We start from the raw sequence: 20138 nt of genomic DNA, 5'->3' as shown, positions 1-20138 counted from the left end.
TTATAGAGCAGAGGTTTGATCATCTTCACACTCTTTTGTGTGAGGCATTACAGAGTTGATGTGCAGGCAGCAAGGGATGCTGCCTTTGGGGCCCGGGTGTTGACATCCAGTCTCAGAGGATCCCACTATTAGGTTTACTGCTTTAGTACTTCCCAGGCGCCTTGACTAGTCTGGAGACTGCTAATTTTCTTTCCTTTATGCCCACCCCTTGGCTAAAAGCAGTCAGACACAGACTAGGCAGACTCTATGATTTGTTATCTGGCATTACTCAGTGTGGAATATCTTATGAATTCTTATCGGACATGGTTTGGTGCAGAGTATGTTTCGTTTGTTGGGTTGTTGGCGTCTGTACTTTCAGCCTATTGCTATATTTATTTGTTTTGGATTTTTTTAAAACAACATACAAATGGTAATGCAAAAGGCACATGTGGTTGGTGCACAGCCATGTAGAGGAACAGTATATACAAGCCAGGGGTATGAGGTATAGAAATGCAGTCAGAGACCATTAAAATGTGGCAAAAATATTTCCCATCATTTTGGATGCCACGGGCTTAATTAAAAGGAATTTTTAAGCACCCCTTGTTAAGTTGCTGTACATATTACATCATATGAACTTTAGGAGGAAGCTCTCTTTGGCACGATGCAAGCAGAGCAGTAAATTAGAGGGACCTTAAACCATACTCCTCACATCCTGGCTCAGGTGGTGAGGCTCATTGCCATCATATGTGCAAAACTAACCCATTTAAAGAGATTGCTCCCACAATAGCTAGTAGCCTAATTTAGGTCCAAGGATTGCAGGATTCTCCGAGGACAAGCAGGCTGGACATCATCACGCACGGGTCGTCGTCCGCAACGGCCCAGGAGCTCTGGAGGTCAAAACAAAAGCTTTTAAAAATTCTAGAAACGACGTGGCGTGCGCAGGGACAACGCACCGTGCATGCGCGATTGACTTCCTGCTGGTGACGCCCGCGCGCTTCCCTCAGTTCTCTTTTATCCGCTTCGCGAAGGAGTTGTGTTTTTTTTGCTGCTCCTCGTGATTTTCAACCTAGGAGACTTTTGTCGCGTTTATCGCGCTCCGTTTTTTCCTTTTCCTTCGTCTTTTTCTTCAAACATATATATATTAAAAAAAAGACATTTCCTTTATTTTTTCTTAGTTTTCTCATCTTTTTAAGGTTCTTTTCTTTTTCGTCACAGCCACCCTCAGACTGCTCGGCCGCGTTCCTTTTTCCCTTTTTTTGTGCCTTTTTCATTGGCACAATCGTGTCGTTTAATTTCGCGGACGCTATTTTCCTGCCCATGTCCTCGAAGATTCCCAGCGGCTTCAAACGCTGTACTCGCTGCAACCGGACCATTTTGTGTACCGACCCTCACGCATGGTGTCTCCAATGCCTCGGGCCTGATCTTCTTCCAGCTGCTTGCAAGCTGTGTAAGTTAATGAAGAAGAGGACCCAGGTGGCTCGAGAGGCTCAGCGCGAGAGACTTTTTTCGGATCGGTCCAGTCCTTCGACAACGGCATTGACATCAGTACCGAGGTCGGCGGCATCGACATCGAGGGAAGCAGCACTGAGAGTCCAGGTAATGGGTGCCAAGAGACCACTTTGAGCTGGGAGCAGCGAGGCATCGAGTGGGTCTCCACCCGTCTCGAGGCCTACGGCTGTGCAGGCCCCCTGGGACCGACCTGTGTCGGACCCGGCCCTGAGGAGGTGTGAGGATTCCACGTCCTCATCGGTACCGAGGAGTGTCGATGACAGGTGTCGAGCGAAGGCTAAGAAGCATTGCCATCGATCTCCTTCCCATGGTACTGAGAGCTCCGGGGAGCCGAGGGAATCGGCACCCGAGAAGCATCGGCGCCAGGAGGACCGCTCACCCTCCATTCAGGAGGTGCCAATGTGTCGGTCATCCGGCAGCCTGGTACCAGCTCTTGAGCCTCTTCAGATTCTGGCGCTGATTCCTGCACCGGCCCTGCAGCCTTTTCCGATGGCAGCTCTCAATGAGCGTCTCCGGGCCATTCTTCCAGAGCTTCTGGAAGGACTGATCCATCAGTCTGCTTCGGTACCGCAGGTGCTTGCGCCTCCCATGCCTACTGCTGAGATGGCGTCTGGCCCATCTCCTGTGAGGAGGTCCCTGCGGAGCCGGTTGCCACCTGGTTTGACTCGACGTCGGTGGAGGAAGCTTCACCGGAGTCCAGGCAGAGGTCGACTTCTCAACATCCCCCATGAGGACGTCGATCCTCGAAGTCGAGACAGGCTCGGGTTCGGGCTGTTCTTCGAGAGCTTCTGTCCGATACCGAAGAGGAGCGGAGCACTCATGGGGAGAAGAGGAAGACCCCAGGTATTTTTCGGAGGAAGATTCCCAGGGGCTTCCTTCTGATCCTACTCCGCCTATTGAGGTTAGACAGTCTCCACCTGAGAGTCTTACTCTTTCATCTGTTGTGCGGGAAATGTCTAAGGACATTCCATTTCCCATAGAGGCTGTGGATGAGCCCAGGGCTGAGATGTTCGAGATCCTGGATTATCCTTCTCTGCAGAGGTTGCAATGGCCCCCCTGCACAATACACTCAGGGAAGTGATTTTGCGGAATTGGTCTTGCCCTCTTTCTAACTCGGTTGTCAACAAGAAGTCCGAGTCCCAGTACAGAGTCCATGGTGAGCCTGTGATGTTGAAGGCCCAACTGCCTCATGATTCTATGGTGGTGGACTCTGCTCTCAGAAGAGCCAAGAGTACTAGAGACTATGCCTCGGTGCTCCCGGGCAGAATCTAGGACCTTGGATTCTTTTGGGAGGCGTACGTATCGGGCTGGAATGCTCGCCGCCAAGATCCAAACATACCAGCTGTACACCAGCATTCATTTATGGAACTCGGTTAAGCAACTGTCCAGTTTAGTTGAAGCTCTTCTTCCGGAGCTTGCTGAACCTTTTCACCAGGTGGTCAGGCAGCAGAAGGCGTGTCGCAAATTCCTGGCCAAGGGGACTTGCGACACTTTTGATGCCGCATCCCGAGTAGCTGCTCAAGGTATCGTGATGTGCAGACTCCCATGGCTGCGTGTCTCGGACCTGGCTCAGAAGCCCCAGCAGTGAATGGCGGATGTTCCTTGCTGGGGGGATAACCTTTTTGGAGAGAAGGTTGAGGATATGGTCGATACCCTCAAGAAGCATCATGATGCTATGGATTCTCTCTCCCGCCGGATGCCTTCTGCAACTACCTCCTCCTCTAGGAGGTTTTTTGGAGGAAGGAGGAGTGTTCCCTATTCTTATAATAGGCGTAGGTACACTCCTACCTCTCGACAGCCTGTTCACGCTCGCTCCCAACAGGCTCGCTCTCGTCAGCTGCATGCGCCGAAGGCCCCTCTGGCTCCCCAGCAAAAACAAGGGACGGGTTTTTGACTGGCTCTAGAGCAACGTAGCCGAGGTAAGAGTATCCATGCCGGACGATCTGCCCGTTGGGAAGAGGTTGATATATTTTCACCAAAGGTGGCCTCTTCAAATAGTCCACTTAGGATACGCTCTCAATCTGGAATCAAAACCTCCAAATTGCCCACCGGGAATTCAATCCTTCAGCTCCCAGCACAAGCAGGTACTTGCAGAGGAACTCTCCACCCTTCTCAGCGCCAATGCGGTCAAGCCCGTGCCTCCCGGGCAAGAAGGGCTGGGATTCTATTTCAGGTACTTCCTTGTGCAAAAGAAAACAGGGGGGATGCGTCCAATCCTAGACCTAAGGGGCCTGAACAAATTCCTGGTCCGAGAAAAGTTGAGAATGCTTTCCCTGGGCACCCTTCTTCCCATGATTCAGGAAAACGATTGGCTATGCTCTCTGGACTTAAAGGACTCCTATATTCGCATCTCGGTTCTTCCAGCTCACAGGAAGTACCTTCGATTTTGTCTGGGGACACAGCACTTTCAATACTGCGTGCTGCCCTTTGGTCTAGCATCTGCACCCAGGGTCTTTACAAAGTGCTTGGCAGTTGTCGCAGCATCGCTACACAGACTGGGAGTGTACGTGTTCCCTTATCTCAACGATTGGCTGGTAAAGAACACCAAGGAGGCAGGAGTTCTACGATCCATGCAGATTACTATTCAACTGCTCGAAATGCTGAGGTTTGTAATAAATTATCCCAAGTTCCAGTTCAGAAATTGGAATTCATAAGAGCTCTGTTGAACACACGGACATCTCGAGCTTATCTCCCCCAGGCAAGGGCGGACAATCTTCTAGCCTTAGTGTCCTCGGCTCGAACATCTCAACAGATCACAGCTCGGCAAATGTTGAGGCTTCTCGGCCACATGGCCTCCACAGTTCATGTGACTCCCATGGCACGTCTACACATGAGATCAGCTCAATGGACCCTAGCTTCCCAGTGGTGTCAGGCTACAGGGGATCTAGAGGATGTCATTCATCTTTCCACCGATTTTTGCAATTTCCTACAATGGTGGACCATTCGCTCCAATCTGACCTTGGGACGTCCATTCCAAATTCCTCAGCCACAAAAAGTGCTGACGGCGGATGCATCCCTCCTGGGGTGGGGAGCTCAAGTAGATGGGCTTCACACTCAAAGAGCTTGGTCCTTCCAGGAAAAAGGTCTTCAGATCAACCTCCTGGAATTGCGAGCGATCTGGAACGCTCTAAAGGCTTGCAGGGACCGGCTGTCCAACCAAATTATCCTCATTCAGACAGACAATCAGGTTGTGATGTATTACACCAACAAGCAGGGGGGCACCGGACCTCATCCTCTGTGTCAGGAAGCCGTCAGGATGTGGCTTTGGGTGCATCAGCATGGCATGATTCTCCAAGCCACGTATCTGGCAGGCGTAAACAACAGTCTGGCTGATAAGTTGAGCAGGATAATGCAACCTCACGAGTGGTCGCTGAACATGGACGTTGTCCAAAAGATCTTCCAAGCGTGGGGCACCCCCTCGGTGGATCTTTTTGCCACTCGGACCAATCACAAGGTACCTCAATTCTGTTCCAGGCTTCAGGCCCACGACAGACTAGCATCAGATGCCTTTCTCCTACATTGGGGGTCAGGCCTTCTGTATGCGTATCCTCCCATACCTTTAGTAGGCAAGACTTTGCTGAAACTCAGGCAAAACCGCAGAACCATGATTCTGATAACACCTTTCTGGCCCTGTCAGATATGGTTCCCTCTTCTTCTGGACTTGTCCTCCGAAGAACCGTGGAGATTGGAGTGTTTTCCGACCCTCATCACTCAAAACGAGGAGTCACTTCTACGTCCCAACCTCCAGTCTCTAGCTCTCACGGCCTGGATGTTGAGAACTTAGAAGTTGCCTCTTTAGGGCTTTCAGAGGGTGTCTCCCGAGTCTTGCTTGCTTCCAGGAAAGATTCCACAAAAAAGAGTTATTCTTTTAAATGGAGGCGGTTTGCCGTCTGGTGTGACAGTAAGGCCCTAGATCCTTTTTCATGTCCTATACGAACCCTGCTTGAATACATTCTACACTTATCAGAGTCTGGTCTTAAGACTAACTTAGTAAGAGTCCATCTTAGTGCAATCAGTGCTTATCATCAACATGTAGAGGGTCAGCCTATCTCTAGACAGCTTTTAGTAGTTCGCTTCACGAGAGGTTTGCTTTTGTCAAAGCCCCCTGTCAAACCTCCACCAGTGTCATGGGACCTCAACGTTGTTCTCACCCAGCTGATGAAAGCTCCTTTTGAGCCACTTCATTCCTGCCATCTGAAGTATTTGACCTGGAAGGTCATTTTCTTGGTGGCTATTACTTCAGCTCGTAGAGTCAGTGAGCTCCAAGTCCTGGTAGTCCATGCGCCTTATATTAAATTTCATCATAACAGAGTAGTCCTCCGCACTCATCCTAAGTCCTTGCCGAAGGTGCTGCCGGAGTTCCATCTGAATCAGTCAGTTGTCTTGCCAACATTCTTTCCCCGTCCACACACCTGCCCTGGTGAGGACAAGTTGCACACCTTGGACTGTAAGAGAGCATTGGCCTTTTACGTGGAGCGGACAAAGCCCTATCGACAGTCCGCCCAGTTGTTTGTTTCTTTTGATCCCAACAGGATGGGAATTGCCATCGGAAAACGCACCATCACCAGTTGGCTAGCAGATTGCATTTGACTTTAGAGGGGCCATGTCACAGCTCACAATGTTAGAGCCATGGCTGCGTCAGTGGCTCACTTAAAGTCAGCCTCCATTGAAGAAATTTGCAAGGCTGCAACATGGTCATCTGTCCACACATTTACATCTCACTACTGCCTTCAACAGGATACCCGATGCGACAGTCGGTTTGGGCAGTCGGTGTTACAGAATCTGTTTGAGGTTTAGAATCCAACTCTACCCTCCTAGGCCCATTTCTGTTCTGTTCCAGGCCACACTCTCACTTACTTGTGTTTGTTTTTTCAGGTCAATCTCAGTTATGTCCTCGCCGTTGCGAGGCCCAATTAACCTATGTTCATTGTTTTGAGTGAGCCTGGGTGCTAGGGATACCCCATGCGTGATGATGTCCAGCCTGTAGCAGGTATTCTCCAAGGACAGCAGGCTGGACATCATCACAACCCACCCTCCTCCCCTTTGGAGTTCTTCTTCTTTTCGTTTGCTTTCTATATAACTGAGGGAAGCGCGCGAGCGTCGCCGTAGGGAAGTCACTTGCGCATGCGCGGTGCATTGTCCCCGCACGCGCCATGTCGCTTATAGAATTTTCAAAAGTTTTTGTTTTTACCTCCGGAGCTCCTGGGCTGTCGCAGACGATGACCCATGCATGATGATGTCCAGCCTGCTGTCCTCTGAGAATACCTGCTATAGGTATGTATCTTCATTTTCTGGAAGGAACCTTGGTACATACCTCTCCCACCTCCCAACCAAACCCTTTTCTGCAAGGCTTAAATGAATGAAAGATAAAATAGGGGGAAAATCCCTAATTAATTGTTAATGAAGGCCTTTGGTACCAAATCCCAGTCCTTTGAGCTAGAAACCCAAAGGAATAGGAGAAAGTTGCCAGAACCTCCAATAAGTTTGGACTAGTTTCTCGTGTAGGAAATCCAAGCTTTTACTTCTAGGAGTAAACAGTAGGAATGGGTCTCCCAGTTAGGATCTGTTGGGCCTTTCTTCCAAGAGACCTGTCAAAGCCGGATGCAGAGTTCTTGAGACCATTGATTTATTCTGGTATCATACATCATATGCTCTTAAGGTCTTGCTGATAAAAGTGAAAAAAGTTATTTTTCTTGATAATCATGATGTCCGTTAATACTGTGTTTCTGTGTTTAGAGAGAAGGTGAAGATGTGGAAATTGTTCTGTTGGGCAACAAGTGTGATAAGGAAGATGCAAGAATAGTTTCAAAAGAAAAAGGGGAAAAGGTACATATATTTTGTTTTGGGTTTTTTTTTTGTTTGTTTTTGTATTGCAGTCTTTCAGCTTTATGTTTATTGCACTTATATTGTAATATTTTAATGTACTTATTGTATTTGTATTTTTTAATGATTTTTCACATCTTTTGATCTGTTCTGTATTTTGTTTACTGCTTTGTACCTTTGCTGTATACCATATTGGACATTGTTTGGAAAGGTGGGTTTATGCATGATGTAAATAAATAAATGGACTGTAACCAGCTTCACATGGCCTGGGATCATCAAGTGTTAGTATTTAAAGATTTTGGGCATTCAAATAGTTCTTTATAAGAGTTTCTAGTAAAACTATTGAGATAATTTTACCAGTAAGAAACATAGAATCTTAGCGTTTTGATTAATGAACATTCTGTTACTGACATACAAGTAAAATAACCAATTTTCTTTTCATTTAGCTCGCCTGGGAGTATGGCATACCATTTTTTGAGACCAGTGCTAAAACTAATATAAATATTGACCAAGCATTTTCAACATTGGTTGAGACAATATATAGCAAGGTAATGTTTTTTGTTTTGTTTTGTTTTACGTGCTTCTGTTTAAATGTTTCTTTCTAAACAGGTCAACAAAAATCTGCAATAAGAAATGATTACAAAAAGGGCTTTCATACTAATGACAACTTAACATAAAGATGCCATATACTAAGCACCAAATTCAGGGCTACTCAAACTGAATGCAGACTACGAAGTAAGGGAAAAATGTCCTTATTTGGCAGACTTACCTCATGCAGTTCATCCCAGGATACACCACACCGAGGCAAGAGCACGTGCTTATCACTGCTACCCCTTCTTCAAGGTATGCAGTGCAACTCTGAAGTTCCACTAGATTGAGTTGGAGATTTTTTGGGGTGCTGGGGGGATCGGGGGGTGGGAGACCACTATGACTACCAGGAAGATGAGAAGGGAGGGACAGGGGGTAGATGTACTCAAGACTACCAGGGATTTTTTTAGTTAGTGTTCAGTGGAACGGAAGGGATTTCTGGTGGTTGGAGGCTCAGGGCATGGGGATTCCTTTCTGGGGTGGGAGATTAAAGGATTGGAGCAGTCATCTCAGGAGTGTGCGGGGATCAGAAAATTGGGGGTTATCTGGGGGGGATAGGGGATTGGGGTATGATCAAACCTCAGTCTGAAATTTCAGTTGTATTATAATCAAAATATAGCTAGATGGGAGGGGGAAAAACCTCAAAAGCCTTTGCAGAGATTGACACTGAAATATCTGAGCAGATTAGGCTGAATGTTTCTTGGCTGATCCAAATTCAGAGGACATAAGCAATGCTATTCTGGCGGTTCCTCCCTTCTTCAGGTAGGTATGCTTGCACAGACTGTTTGACTGCAATGGCCCCCACAATGTGTCCTCGCCGGGCCTTTTCATGGAATCCCTTACAGTCTTCTCATTAAGTGGTTGCTGCTCAAGGGGACCTCCTTTCACCTTCACTCGGCGTTGGGAAATATTTCAGGCTAGTAAAGAGCCATAAACGTTTGGCCTCTGGAAAGGGCTCAATTTCCATTTTTCCTGGAGTTTCATCCAGTGGTAGTCCTCTTCTTATGTAGCTCCCTGCATGCATGTGCTGGAACATGTCTTCCAAGATTTATCAGATGATTATTGCCCAGTTGACGAACCCTGAATCCAAAACCAACAGTGTCAAGTCTTTAGTGAACTACCCTGAGCTCTCAGTCTCCAGACAGTCAGGAGTAGTACTTTGCAAACATCTGGCTATTAAGACTGGGTCAGCACAATAAGAGTTCAATGGTGTCTGATGTGCAGGAGGTATGAAATCCCCCATGTTGACATTTCTCCAGGAAATCAATTAATCCTTATTAGACTCTGGAACATAAGGGAGAGTCATTTTGTCTCTAAGATGAATGGAATGTTTTGGCCTTGAGCATCAGAGGCTTAGGTCCTCTTTCTCAGTCTCCTGGATCTCTGCTTTCCCATCCTCCCTGAGAATGTTTCTTTCTGTAGGTCCTGGGCCCCAGGGCAGTGGACCTTGATGTTGTACCCAGGGTTCAGACCCATATGTATCTCACTGTCTTCTTGCAGGGATAGGAAAGAATGGAGATTACCAGCCGTCAGCCCCTTCTTCACCTTTGAGTGTCCGGTCACAAAAATGTTGCTTTCCAGTTGATGGGAAGTGAGAGGCTATGGTTATACAGTGTGAGCCTGGTTTTCTGCAGTGTTTTCTGGATCAGTTACTCATAGTGGAGAATCCACGAGATGCCTGAAGATTGGGCTTAAACTGAAACCCTTATGGATGTTAAGGCCTTGATCTAGTCAGTCAAGATTTTTAAGATTCTCATCTCCAGGTTACTTCATACTACACTCTGTTTTAGATCAGATCTGTTGCCTAGTTCAGCCTTGTGTTTAGCTGAAGTCTCTGGGCTTGCAAATGATGGTCCCAGCCAGGGAATTGAATGTAGAGTAGATTTGCTTGTGTTTTGTTTCTCCCACTTGGGTCTCAGCTTGCTAATTCCAGGATGTAGTTCCGCAAGTTCATTTTTCAATTCTATCAGTACTCTGGGATGGATACCATCCAGTCTAGGAGATTTGCTACTCTTCAGTTTGTCGAATTACCCCATTACATCCTCCAGGTTTATAGAGATTTCATTCAGTTTCTCCAACTCGTCAGCTTTGAATACCATTTCTGGCACAGGTATCTTTCCCAAATCTTCCTCGGTGAAAACCGAAGCAAAGAATTCATTTAATCTCTCCGCTATGGCTTTGTCTTCCCTGATTGCCCCTTTTACCTCTCGGTCATCTAGCAGTCCAACCAATTCTTTTGCCAGCTTCCTGCTTTTTTTTCCTTTTTTTCCCATTATTTATTTATTTATTTGTATTAATTACAACTCAAATGAGAAATAATTGGTAAATAAATAAAAACACTGAAATTATTAATATGTGTCAAATAAATTGACTACAAATTAAAACTATACAAGCTTCATCCAAGATACATAAAGCAATTTTAGATCCAAGATCATGAAAAAGTAAAAAAAAAAAAAAAAAAAAAAAGATCAAAGAAATATTAAACTAACAACCAAAATTATTGCAACCCATAAAGCTCTCTCCAGCCTATCACTGCAGTGCGCTCCTGTGTCTTATACAGTGACTAGTAAAAGAGGCCCGTTTCAGAGCAAATGAAACAGGTGCTAGCAGGGTTTTCGTCGCCAACACCCCCCCCCCCCCCCCTGGCCAACCACTTCGTTGTTCTGCCATTGCTCCGCCCCCAACGTTTGACGCGAGGGTGGGGCCCGGAGCAATTTCCCACACCCCGCCTCCCTCCCTGCCAACCCCTTCGTTGTTCTGACATTGCTCCGCCCTCGAGGGCGGAGCCTGGAGTGATTTTGGTGGCTTCACCACCACGAACCTTCAAACCTTTTTGAAGGAAGCCAGGGCTTGGCTTCACTGACGTCAGTGTCCTCAGAACGTTGAGGGTGAGTTTTATTATAGTAGATATTTATCTCCTGTTTAGCTGATAGAAATTATTCCAGTTGCTTAGGATCAAAGAACTGAAACTGTTTAGCTTGAAATAATACAAAACATAAAGAAATTTAAGTACAAAATTGGCGCCCAAGGCCAAAGTGCTTGGACGAAGGGCCAAAAAGGCCTTACGACTTTTCTGTGTTTCTCTAGAGAGATCAGGAAATATTTTAGCTTTAGATCCCAGAAACTGTGCATCCAAATGTCGAAATGAAAGTCTCAATACCGCATCACGATCCATCTCCAAATCAAAGGATACTACCATAGTAGTTCTCTGTGTAATCACTTCTAGTGAAGACTCCAAAAAAGATGCTCATACCACCCCCTGCTTGGCTTTGAAAATTCTCACCAACTAATTTTTTTGAGATCTGTAAATACTGTGCACGAGTTATTGGAGGCAGCAGTGGCGTAGCCAGACCTGACATTTTGGGTGGGCCCAAAGCTAATATGGGTGGGCACTATCCATCCCCTTAGCCAGGCATTACCCCTTCCTTTCCCTCCCCATAGCTCAGCATTAGCCCTTCCCTATCCCCCTTCCATCCATCCTCATAGCTTGCCATCAGCCTGTCCTTTCCTTATCCCCATACATCCATCAGCCCTTTCATCCTTACCACCCACCCCCACCCCAATCCATCCTAATAGCCCAGTATCAGCCCTTCCCTTTCCTACCATCCCATAGCTAGGCATCAGCCCTACCCTACCCCACCCCCACTCCTCCCTGTAGCCTAGCATCAGCCCTGTCCTACCTCCTACCCACCACCCCCCATAGTCTGGCATCTCCCCTCCCCCCACTCTGAAGTACACCAACATTTAAATAAAAAACATTTGGGGGGTTTTTTGGTTAATGTCTTGGGCACTGCAGAGACTAACTCCACCCAGAAACCTCTCCATTACATATAAAACATTTTTTTTAATTTTAACCTGGGTACTGCAGAACCATCCCCACTCAAAAACCCACACCAACATGAAAAATACACCTTTTAAAAAATTTTAACCTGAGCACTGAGCCCACCCCACCCAGAAACCCACCAACAAAAAGTTTTAATGTTTAATGGTTCTGGGTGGGGGTGAGCTCTTCACTGCCAAGGAGGAAAAAAGGTGTATTTAATGATTAAACAAATATACCTTCCCCCACCCACCCCCCCAGGCAGTGAATAGCCCACCACCAGCATTACACTGTACATATATTAAAAAAAACAAGCAAACATTTGTTTTACCTGGCAGCTGGGCTTATCTGTGTAAACGAGACAGCAATGCAGTGTGCTCCTTGTGCTGGCTCCTGTGCCTGTTTGGAGCTGTGGGCTGGTGCAGAAACCTTTCAACTATTGCTGGCAGCCTGGCTGGAACAGTGAAGGAAACCCTCTAGGCCAAGAGTGAGCTGCGGCACTGGCAGCAGATTTTCCCTGCTCGGTGCGAGGGATGGGGACAATGCAAGGCCGGCATCCTGAGTGAGACGCTCGCTTGTCGGGACTGGTCGGAGAGCAGTGACTGCAGAGGGTCTTCAGCACTTTAGTTTCCTTTTTAAAGGAAGTTTTGAGGGAGTTTTCATGGTGGCAGTTCTGGCGTGCTCCACGGCTCTCTCTAAAGAGGAAATCCTCCAGATCTGAGTCTGAGCGATGCGGTAAATCGGATATAAAAACTGATGAGGGAGGAGCAATGGTGCAGCACTGGAAGGAGCCACCATTCCCGACCTGGACCTGCACAAAAAAAAGTTGGTTCCACTGCTGCAGGTAGGAGATGCTTCCTAAACACACATGGCTGAGCCACGGCAAACTAAAAGGCTATGTGCACTTCCACAGTGCAGCTGCTGCCTAACCAGTGCCTAGAAGACCGGCACCCATTGGAGCAGGACAAAATGGGCGGGCCTCAGGTAAGTTTGGGCGGGCCTGGGCCCACTCAGGCCCACCTTTAGCTACGCCCCTAGGAGGCAATGAATCACCCGACATTCCCAAAATGGCCTAGTGGTTAGGGTGGTGGACTTTGGTCCTGGGGAACTGAGGAACTGAGTTCGATTCCCACTTCAGGCACAAGCAACTCCTTGTGACTCTGGGCAAGTCACTTAACCCTCCATTGCCCTATGTAAGCCGCATTGAGCCTGCCATGAGTGGGAAAGCGCGGGGTACAAATGTAACAAAAATAAATAGACCTTATTAGAGGTGACCTGGGAAAATTGGTTAGTCTCAAATTAAGCCTCCTAGCTTGATTTTCCAAATATTCCAATCGACGATATGTGAAATTCTTATCCTTAATTGAGACTAATCCCAAGGATTCCAAGGTCTGAATTTTTGTTTCCAGAAGTTTTACTTCTTTGGACTGTTGAGCAGCCACCTGTGCTTGAAGAAGGGCAGCTTCAGACAAAACCTTTATATCATAGTACCATAGTAGATGACGGCAGAGAAAGACCTGTATGGTCCATCCAGTCTGCCCACAAGTTAAACTCACATGTGCTACTTAATGTGTATACCTGACCTTGATTTGTATCTGCCATTTTCAGGGCACAGACCGTAGAAGTCTGCTCAGCACTAGCCCCACCTCCCAACCACTAGCCCCACCTCCCACCACCGGCTCTGCCACCCAATCTCCTCTAAGCTTCTGAGGATCCTTTCCTTCTGAACAGGATTCCTTTATGTTTATCCCACGCATTTTTGAATTCTGTTACCGTTTTCATCTCCACCACCTCCCACAGGAGGGCATTCCAAGTATCCACCACTCTCTCTGTGAAAAAATACGTCCTGACATTTTTCTAGAGTTTGCCCCCCTTCAATCTCATTTCATGTCCTCTAGTTCTACCGCCTTCCCATCTACGGAAAAGGTTTGTTTGCGGATTAATACCTTTCAAATATTTGAACGTCTGTATCATATGACCCCTGTTTCTCCTTTCCTCCAGGGTATACATGTTCAGGTCAGCAAGTCTCTCCTCATACGTCTTGTAATGCAAATCCCATACCATTTTTGTAGCTTTTCTTTGCACTGATTCAATTCTTTTTACATCCTTAGCAAGGTGCGGCCTCCAAAGCTGAACACAATACTCCAGGTGGGGCCTCACCAACGACTTATACAGGGGCATCAACACCTCCTTTCTTCTGCTGGTCACACCTCTCTCTATACAGCCTAGCAACCTTCTAGCTATGGCCACCGCCTTGTCACTGTTTTGTCGTCTTCAGACCCTCAGATACTATCACCCCAAGATCCCTCTCCCCATCTGTACATATCAGACTCTCACCGCCTAACACATACGTCTCCCTTGGATTTCTACTCCCTAAGTGCATCACTTTGCATTTCTTCGCATTGAATTTTAATTGCCAGACCTTAGACCATTCTTAGCTTCTGCAGATCCCTTTTCATGTTTTCTACTCCCTCCTGGGTGTCCACTCTGTTTACCAGTATTTTTAAATGTCAAAGTTTGTAAAGAGGAGTGCATATCAAATATTAAGTCCCAGAGTGAATCCATTATCACAACGGCAGGTTTCTTCAAAACCCCTAAAGATATACCAGGAGAGGGGGCATTAGAAGTCTGGCTAAGAGTACTCACAATCCGCTGAGGCAAAACTTGTGCTGCATTTTGAAATTCATCCACACTGGACTTCACACTCTCCCTCGCTGTAGGCAAGTTCCCTCCCTGCGCATTCGGTGTCTCAACATAGGGAGCTCCAAAGGCAGGCCTTCCCAAGACATCATTCTCTCCTGGTTGTGGGGGAGCCGCTCGCAAGACAGGTCTCAAAGAAGCCCCGTCAACACTGCTGGCTGATGCCGACACGTCAGCACCGATAGAGAGAGAGGAAGCCTGTATGGGTCCAGACATTAACCCAAACCTTCCCAAAGTTGTCTGCTTTGAAAGCTGGGTCCTGGTGGGGGTCAAGGGAATCTCCCGCACCTTTTCCCCATAATCAGGGGAGTAAAGAGCTGCTTCGTACAACGAGATAAGGTAAAGTTTGAGCGCCTCTGTTGCAATAACTCCTTACGACGCCATCTTGGATCCCTCGGCTTCCTGCTTTTAATATACCTAAAAAACATTTTTACTATGTGTTTCTGCCTCCAATGCAATCCTTTTTTCAAAGTCCCTCTTTGCCTTCTTTATCAGCACTTTGCATTTGACTTGACATTCCTTATGCTGTTTCTTATTATTTTCAGTCGGTTCCTTCTTCCATTTTCTGAAGGATTTTCTTTTAGCTGTAATAGCTTCCTTCACCTCACTTTTTAACCATGACAGCTGTCGTTTGGTCTTTCTTCCTTCTTTTTTAATATGTGGAATAATTTTGGCCTGGGCTTTCAGGATAGTATTTTTGAAAAGCATCCACTCCTGATGTATATTTGTGACCCTTGCAGCCGCTCCTCTAAGTTTTTTATTTCACCGTTCTCATTTTATCATAGTCTCCTTTTTGAAATTTAAACACTAACGTATTGAATTTCCTGTATGTACTTACTCCAAAGCTAATATCAAATCTAATCATACTGTGATCACTGTTATCAAGCGGCCCCAGCACCATTACCTCCCGCACCAAATCATGCGCTCTACTAAGGACTAGGTCTAGAATTTTTCCTTCTCTTGTCAGCTCCTGTACCAGCTGCTCCATAAAGCAGTCCTTGATTTCATCAAGGAATTTTACCTCCTTAGCATGCCCTGATGTTACATTTACCCAGTCAGTATCTGGGTAATTGAAATCACCCATTATTCTTGTGTTGCCCAGTTTTGTTAGGGTTTTGTTAGTGTCCCTAATTTCCTTTAACAGTTCTACATGCGTCTGTTCATCCTGGCCAGGCGGACGGTAGTACACTCCTATCACTATCCTTTTCCCCTTGAAATATGGAATTTCAATCCTTAGGGATTCCAAGTTGTGTTTTGTTTCCTGCAGAATTTTCAATCTATTTGATTCAAGGCCCTTCTTAACATACAGTGCTACCCCTCCACCAATTCGATCCACCCTTTCTCTACGATATAATTTGTACCCTGGTACGACAGTGTCCCACTGGTTATCCTCCTTCCACCAGGTCTCAGAGATGCCTATTATATCTAATTTTTCATTTAGTGCAATATATTCTAACTCTCCCATCTTATTTCTTAGGCTTCTGGCATTTGCATGTAGATTTCATCGGTGTCAGTCAAAAACTCATCATGGGACGGTTGAGACAGAACATGCCTCGACTTAGAGTAACCGTGTCCCCAAGAGGATGCCCACGACATGTCTTCACATGAGAACTGCCCAATGGACCCTAGCTTCTCAGTGGTGCCAGGCCATAAGGAACCTAGAAGATGCTATCCGAGTACCACCGGAGCTTGCTTGTTTCCTGTTGTGGTGGACTACCACCATCTACTATTTTACTGTTACCCTCTTCTCTTCAAAGCTTTCACTCTGTTCAGCTGCCAGAAATGTGCAGCCAAACCATCTGCCCTTGGGTGGCTGTAAGGCATGGTTCCAGAAACATTAAGCTGTAAAGTATGTTGTGATTCTGGTGCCTAGAAAGTGCTGCATAAATCAAACACACTGTTATTATTCACTTTATCTGACTGTAATTGTCACTTTTTCAATTTTCTAAGCTACAATGTACACTCACATCACACTACTGCCTCGAGCAGGATAACCAACACAACTGTCAGTTTGGACAGACAGTATTGCAGAATCTGTTTGGGGTCTAGAATCCAACTCCCTCCCCCCACCCAGGCCCGTTTTCTTCTGTTTCAGGCTGCACTCTCACATAGTTTGTATATAGTTTCAGGTTAATCTATGGTATGTCCTCGCTGTTGCAAGGCCCAATTGACTAGGTGGTTGTTTTCGGTGAGCCTGGTAGCTAGGGATTCCCTGTACGTGAGAATGAATAATCCTGCATGTCCTCAGAGAAAACAAAGATACTTCTGTAGCAGGTATTCTCCGAGGTCAGCAGGCCTTAAATTCTCACAACCCTCCCTCCTCCCCATGGAGTTTTCTCCTTTTGTTGTCTTTTTATTTTTTATGCTTTAGTATTGTACTGCGGTAACTGTGCTCTCACGGTGGGCGGGAGGGCACTCGCGCATAGTGGAGAATGTCTCGTACTCCACAAAGCTCTTAATAGCTTTTCACAAGCTCTGGACCAGGCAACACAGAATCGCCTTGTTCTCTGAGAAATATAATAATGATATGACCACAGTATAGCCTGAATTTGAAAAATCAGTAAAGCTTAATAAAGAAGACTTGTGAGAAATGATTAGGTCCAACTTATGCCCAGCAATCGCTATAGAAAACAATACCAAAAGATTGTTAGAAATAGTGGACTGCCTGTATGTGATCTATCTGTAAAAAGTCAAAAGCTGTTGTATTTGGTTAGGCAGTATCTTAAAGGGTGGAGGACAAAAGGTGTTCTTTTTTTTTTCACTTTGACAGATTTTTGATTTATTTGAAAACTTCCCATATGTAGATTTAAATATCATGAAATAAAAATTGAATATCACTAAAACAGCTTAAAAATTATTGTAGCTGGTGGAAACAGCAGTTATAAACTCTCCCTCTGATATTCAGCACTATTTAACTGGCCAGAACCGGTTAAATAGCACTTAACTGGCTATCCACCAATATTCAGCAGGGGATAACCGACTAGCCCCCACTGAATAGCCCCGGTTGGTGACTAGCAGATAACCAGTTATTTTGGCCAATATAACCAGCTATCCACTGATTTTAAAAGCCAGTTTCACACCAATATTTGTGAAAACCCGGTATATCTTTGGCTGGTTTAAAGATAACCGACTGTCTGAATTTTGACCTAGCCGCGTATCTTTAAACCGGCCAAAAATAAAACGGATATTCTATGCTGTCACCAGAAATGGCCCGGCATTGAATATTCAATTTTAGCATCGACCACCGAAGTTAGCCGGTCTATCTCCCACGGTCTGAGTGTTGGCCTCTCTGTATTTTGTGCTCATTTTTCTACACTGTTCTATACAATACAGATGGCCAAATTTCAGTGAGGATATCCTGTTTTTCCCCCCAAACCCACCTCCCCACTCCCCCCGTTTTCTATTTCTGTTGATGGCTCTCTCATTCTCCCTGTCGCCTCAGCTCGAAACCTTGGGGTCATCTTTGACTCTTCTCTCTCCTTCTCTGCTCATATCCAGCAGATCGCCAAGACTTGTCGTTTCTTTCTTTACAACATCCGTAAAATCCGCCCCTTTCTTTCCGAGCACTCTACCAAAACCCTCATCCACACCCTTGTCACCTCTCGTTTAGACTACTGCAATCTGCTTCTTGCTGGCCTCCCACTTAGGCACCTCTCCCCTCTCCAATCGGTTCAAAACTCTGCTGCCAGGGTCGCTTTACTCATATTACCCCTCTCCTCAAGTCGCTTCACTGGCTCCCTATCCGTTTTCGCATCCTGTTCAAACTACTTCTACTAACCTATAAATGTACTCACTCTGCTGCCCCCCAGTATCTCTCCACACTCGTCCTTCCCCACACCCCTTCCCGTGCACTCCGCTCCATATCTGTTCCCTTCTCCACTACTGCCAACTCCAGACTTCGCGCCTTCTGTCTCGCTGCACCCTACGCCTGGAATAAACTTCCTGAGCCCCTATGTCTTGCCCCTACGTCTTGCCAGAGAATGTAGTAAAAGCAGTTAGCTTAGCAGGGTTTTTAAAAGGATAGCTTCCTAAAAGAAGAGTCCATATGCCATTCTTAAGATGGGCTTGGGGAAAATCCACTGCTTATTTCTAGGTTAAGCAGCATAAAATGTATTGTACTGTTTTGGGATCTTGCCAGGTACTTGTGACCTGGATTGGCCATTGTTGGAAACAGGATACTGGGCAATGCTTAAGTTAAAATTAGCTATATTATTCAGACTACATAACAGGCTTTCAATAAATAAAACTCCAAAATTTGCAAATAGTATTTCATAACACACTATGGGGCTCATTTTCAAAGCACTTAGCCTCCCAAAGTTCCATAGAAACCTATGGAACTTAGCCTCCCAAAGTGCTTTGAAAATATGCCTCAAAGTAGTTCAAATAAATAAAATTAGCTGTGTAGCACACCCCTTGCATACCTTTCTTCACTGTCAATTTGTGAAGGGTTATACCAAACACTTTACCTTCAGTCTAGAGGAGCATAGTAAAAGACAAGCTTTACAGCCTTATATTGGTGGACACTTTGAAGGAAATTCTATAAATGGCACTGGAAAAATCGCTGCTAAGCGTGATTCTATTAAGGGCACACACCATATATAGGATTGCACTTAGCACCGATTCCCACGCCTATCTTTAGGTTCCATACGTAGTCCTGCTGAAACCTGGTGTAATTGCTGACACCCAAATTAAGCGCGCTTACCCAGTATTCTGTAACTATGCGTGTAACTTTTTGGAATGCTTCAGACATGCCCATGCCTCTCCCATGACCACGTCCCCTTTTAAAATACGTACTGTGGGAGTTAGGCACTCTGCCTTATTGATTTATTTTATTTATTTATTTATTGCGTTTGTATCCCACATTTTCCCACCTATTTGCAGGCTCAATGTGGCTTACATAGTACCGTGCTGGCAATTGCCAGTTCCGGTATGACAAATACATAGTGATATCGTGGTAAAGATTTTTTATTTATTTATTTTGTTACATTTGTACCCCGCGCTTTCCCACTCATGGCAGGCTCAATGCGGCTTACATATTATATACAGGTACTTATTTGTACCTGGGGGAATGGAGGGTTAAGTGACAGACACATTATGGAATAGGAAAGGAGAAGAGTTATGTTATGTCCATTTCGAGTGTTATATTCGTTGTGTTTCAGGGTTTAGGCATTTAAGTTGGATCATTCGGTATGCCTTTTTGAACAGGTAAGTTTTCAGTGACTTCCGGAAGTTTAATACGTCTTGCTTTGTTTTCACGGCGTTTGGTAGAGCGTTCCATAGTTGCATGCTTATATAGGAGAAGCTGGATGCATAGGTTGATTTGTATTTGAGACCTTTGCAACTTGGGTGATTTAGGTATGTGCGTGTTGATCTCTTCGTGTTTCTGGTTAGTAAGTCAGTGAGGTCTGTCATGCAAGGGCGTAGCCAGACACCCAATTTTGGGTGGGGGTGGGCCAAAAAATCCCACCCCATCCCACAGGTGATTTCCTCTCGCCTTCTCTCACCTGCATGCTATATGGTCTCTCAAAACATCCCCTTTGTCCCGCATAACTTTTAAATAGCAGATTTTTTCCGGCAGTGAGCAGCAATTAATACACACTGCTCATGTTGGCCCCACAGCCTTCCCACTGACACAACTTCCTGTTTCCGCATAGGCAGGAATATGTCAGAGGGGAAGGCTGTGGGGCCGGTGTGAGTAGTATGTATCAGCTGCTGCTCG

At 45.9% G+C, this 20138-nt stretch overlaps 1 protein-coding gene across 2 annotated transcripts in view; it reads left to right on the top strand.

Moving 5' to 3' along the window:
- Positions 1–20138, top strand: part of LOC115477217 (ras-related protein Rab-10-like) — a 133176-nt gene that overhangs the window by 98249 nt on the left and 14789 nt on the right. The window contains exons 4-5 of one of the 2 annotated variants that reach the window (XM_030213940.1): positions 7225–7314; positions 7758–7859. In XM_030213940.1, the coding sequence (XP_030069800.1) occupies positions 7225–7314; positions 7758–7859 (192 nt within the window). The remainder of the gene's footprint in view (positions 1–7224; positions 7315–7757; positions 7860–20138) is intronic. The other variant, XM_030213948.1, reaches the window with a different exon arrangement.

The sequence above is a fragment of the Microcaecilia unicolor genome, chromosome 1, assembly GCF_901765095.1.
Source record: "Microcaecilia unicolor chromosome 1, aMicUni1.1, whole genome shotgun sequence".
NCBI classification, from domain to species: domain Eukaryota; kingdom Metazoa; phylum Chordata; class Amphibia; order Gymnophiona; family Siphonopidae; genus Microcaecilia; species Microcaecilia unicolor.
This window is presented reverse-complemented; position numbering and strand designations above follow the sequence as displayed.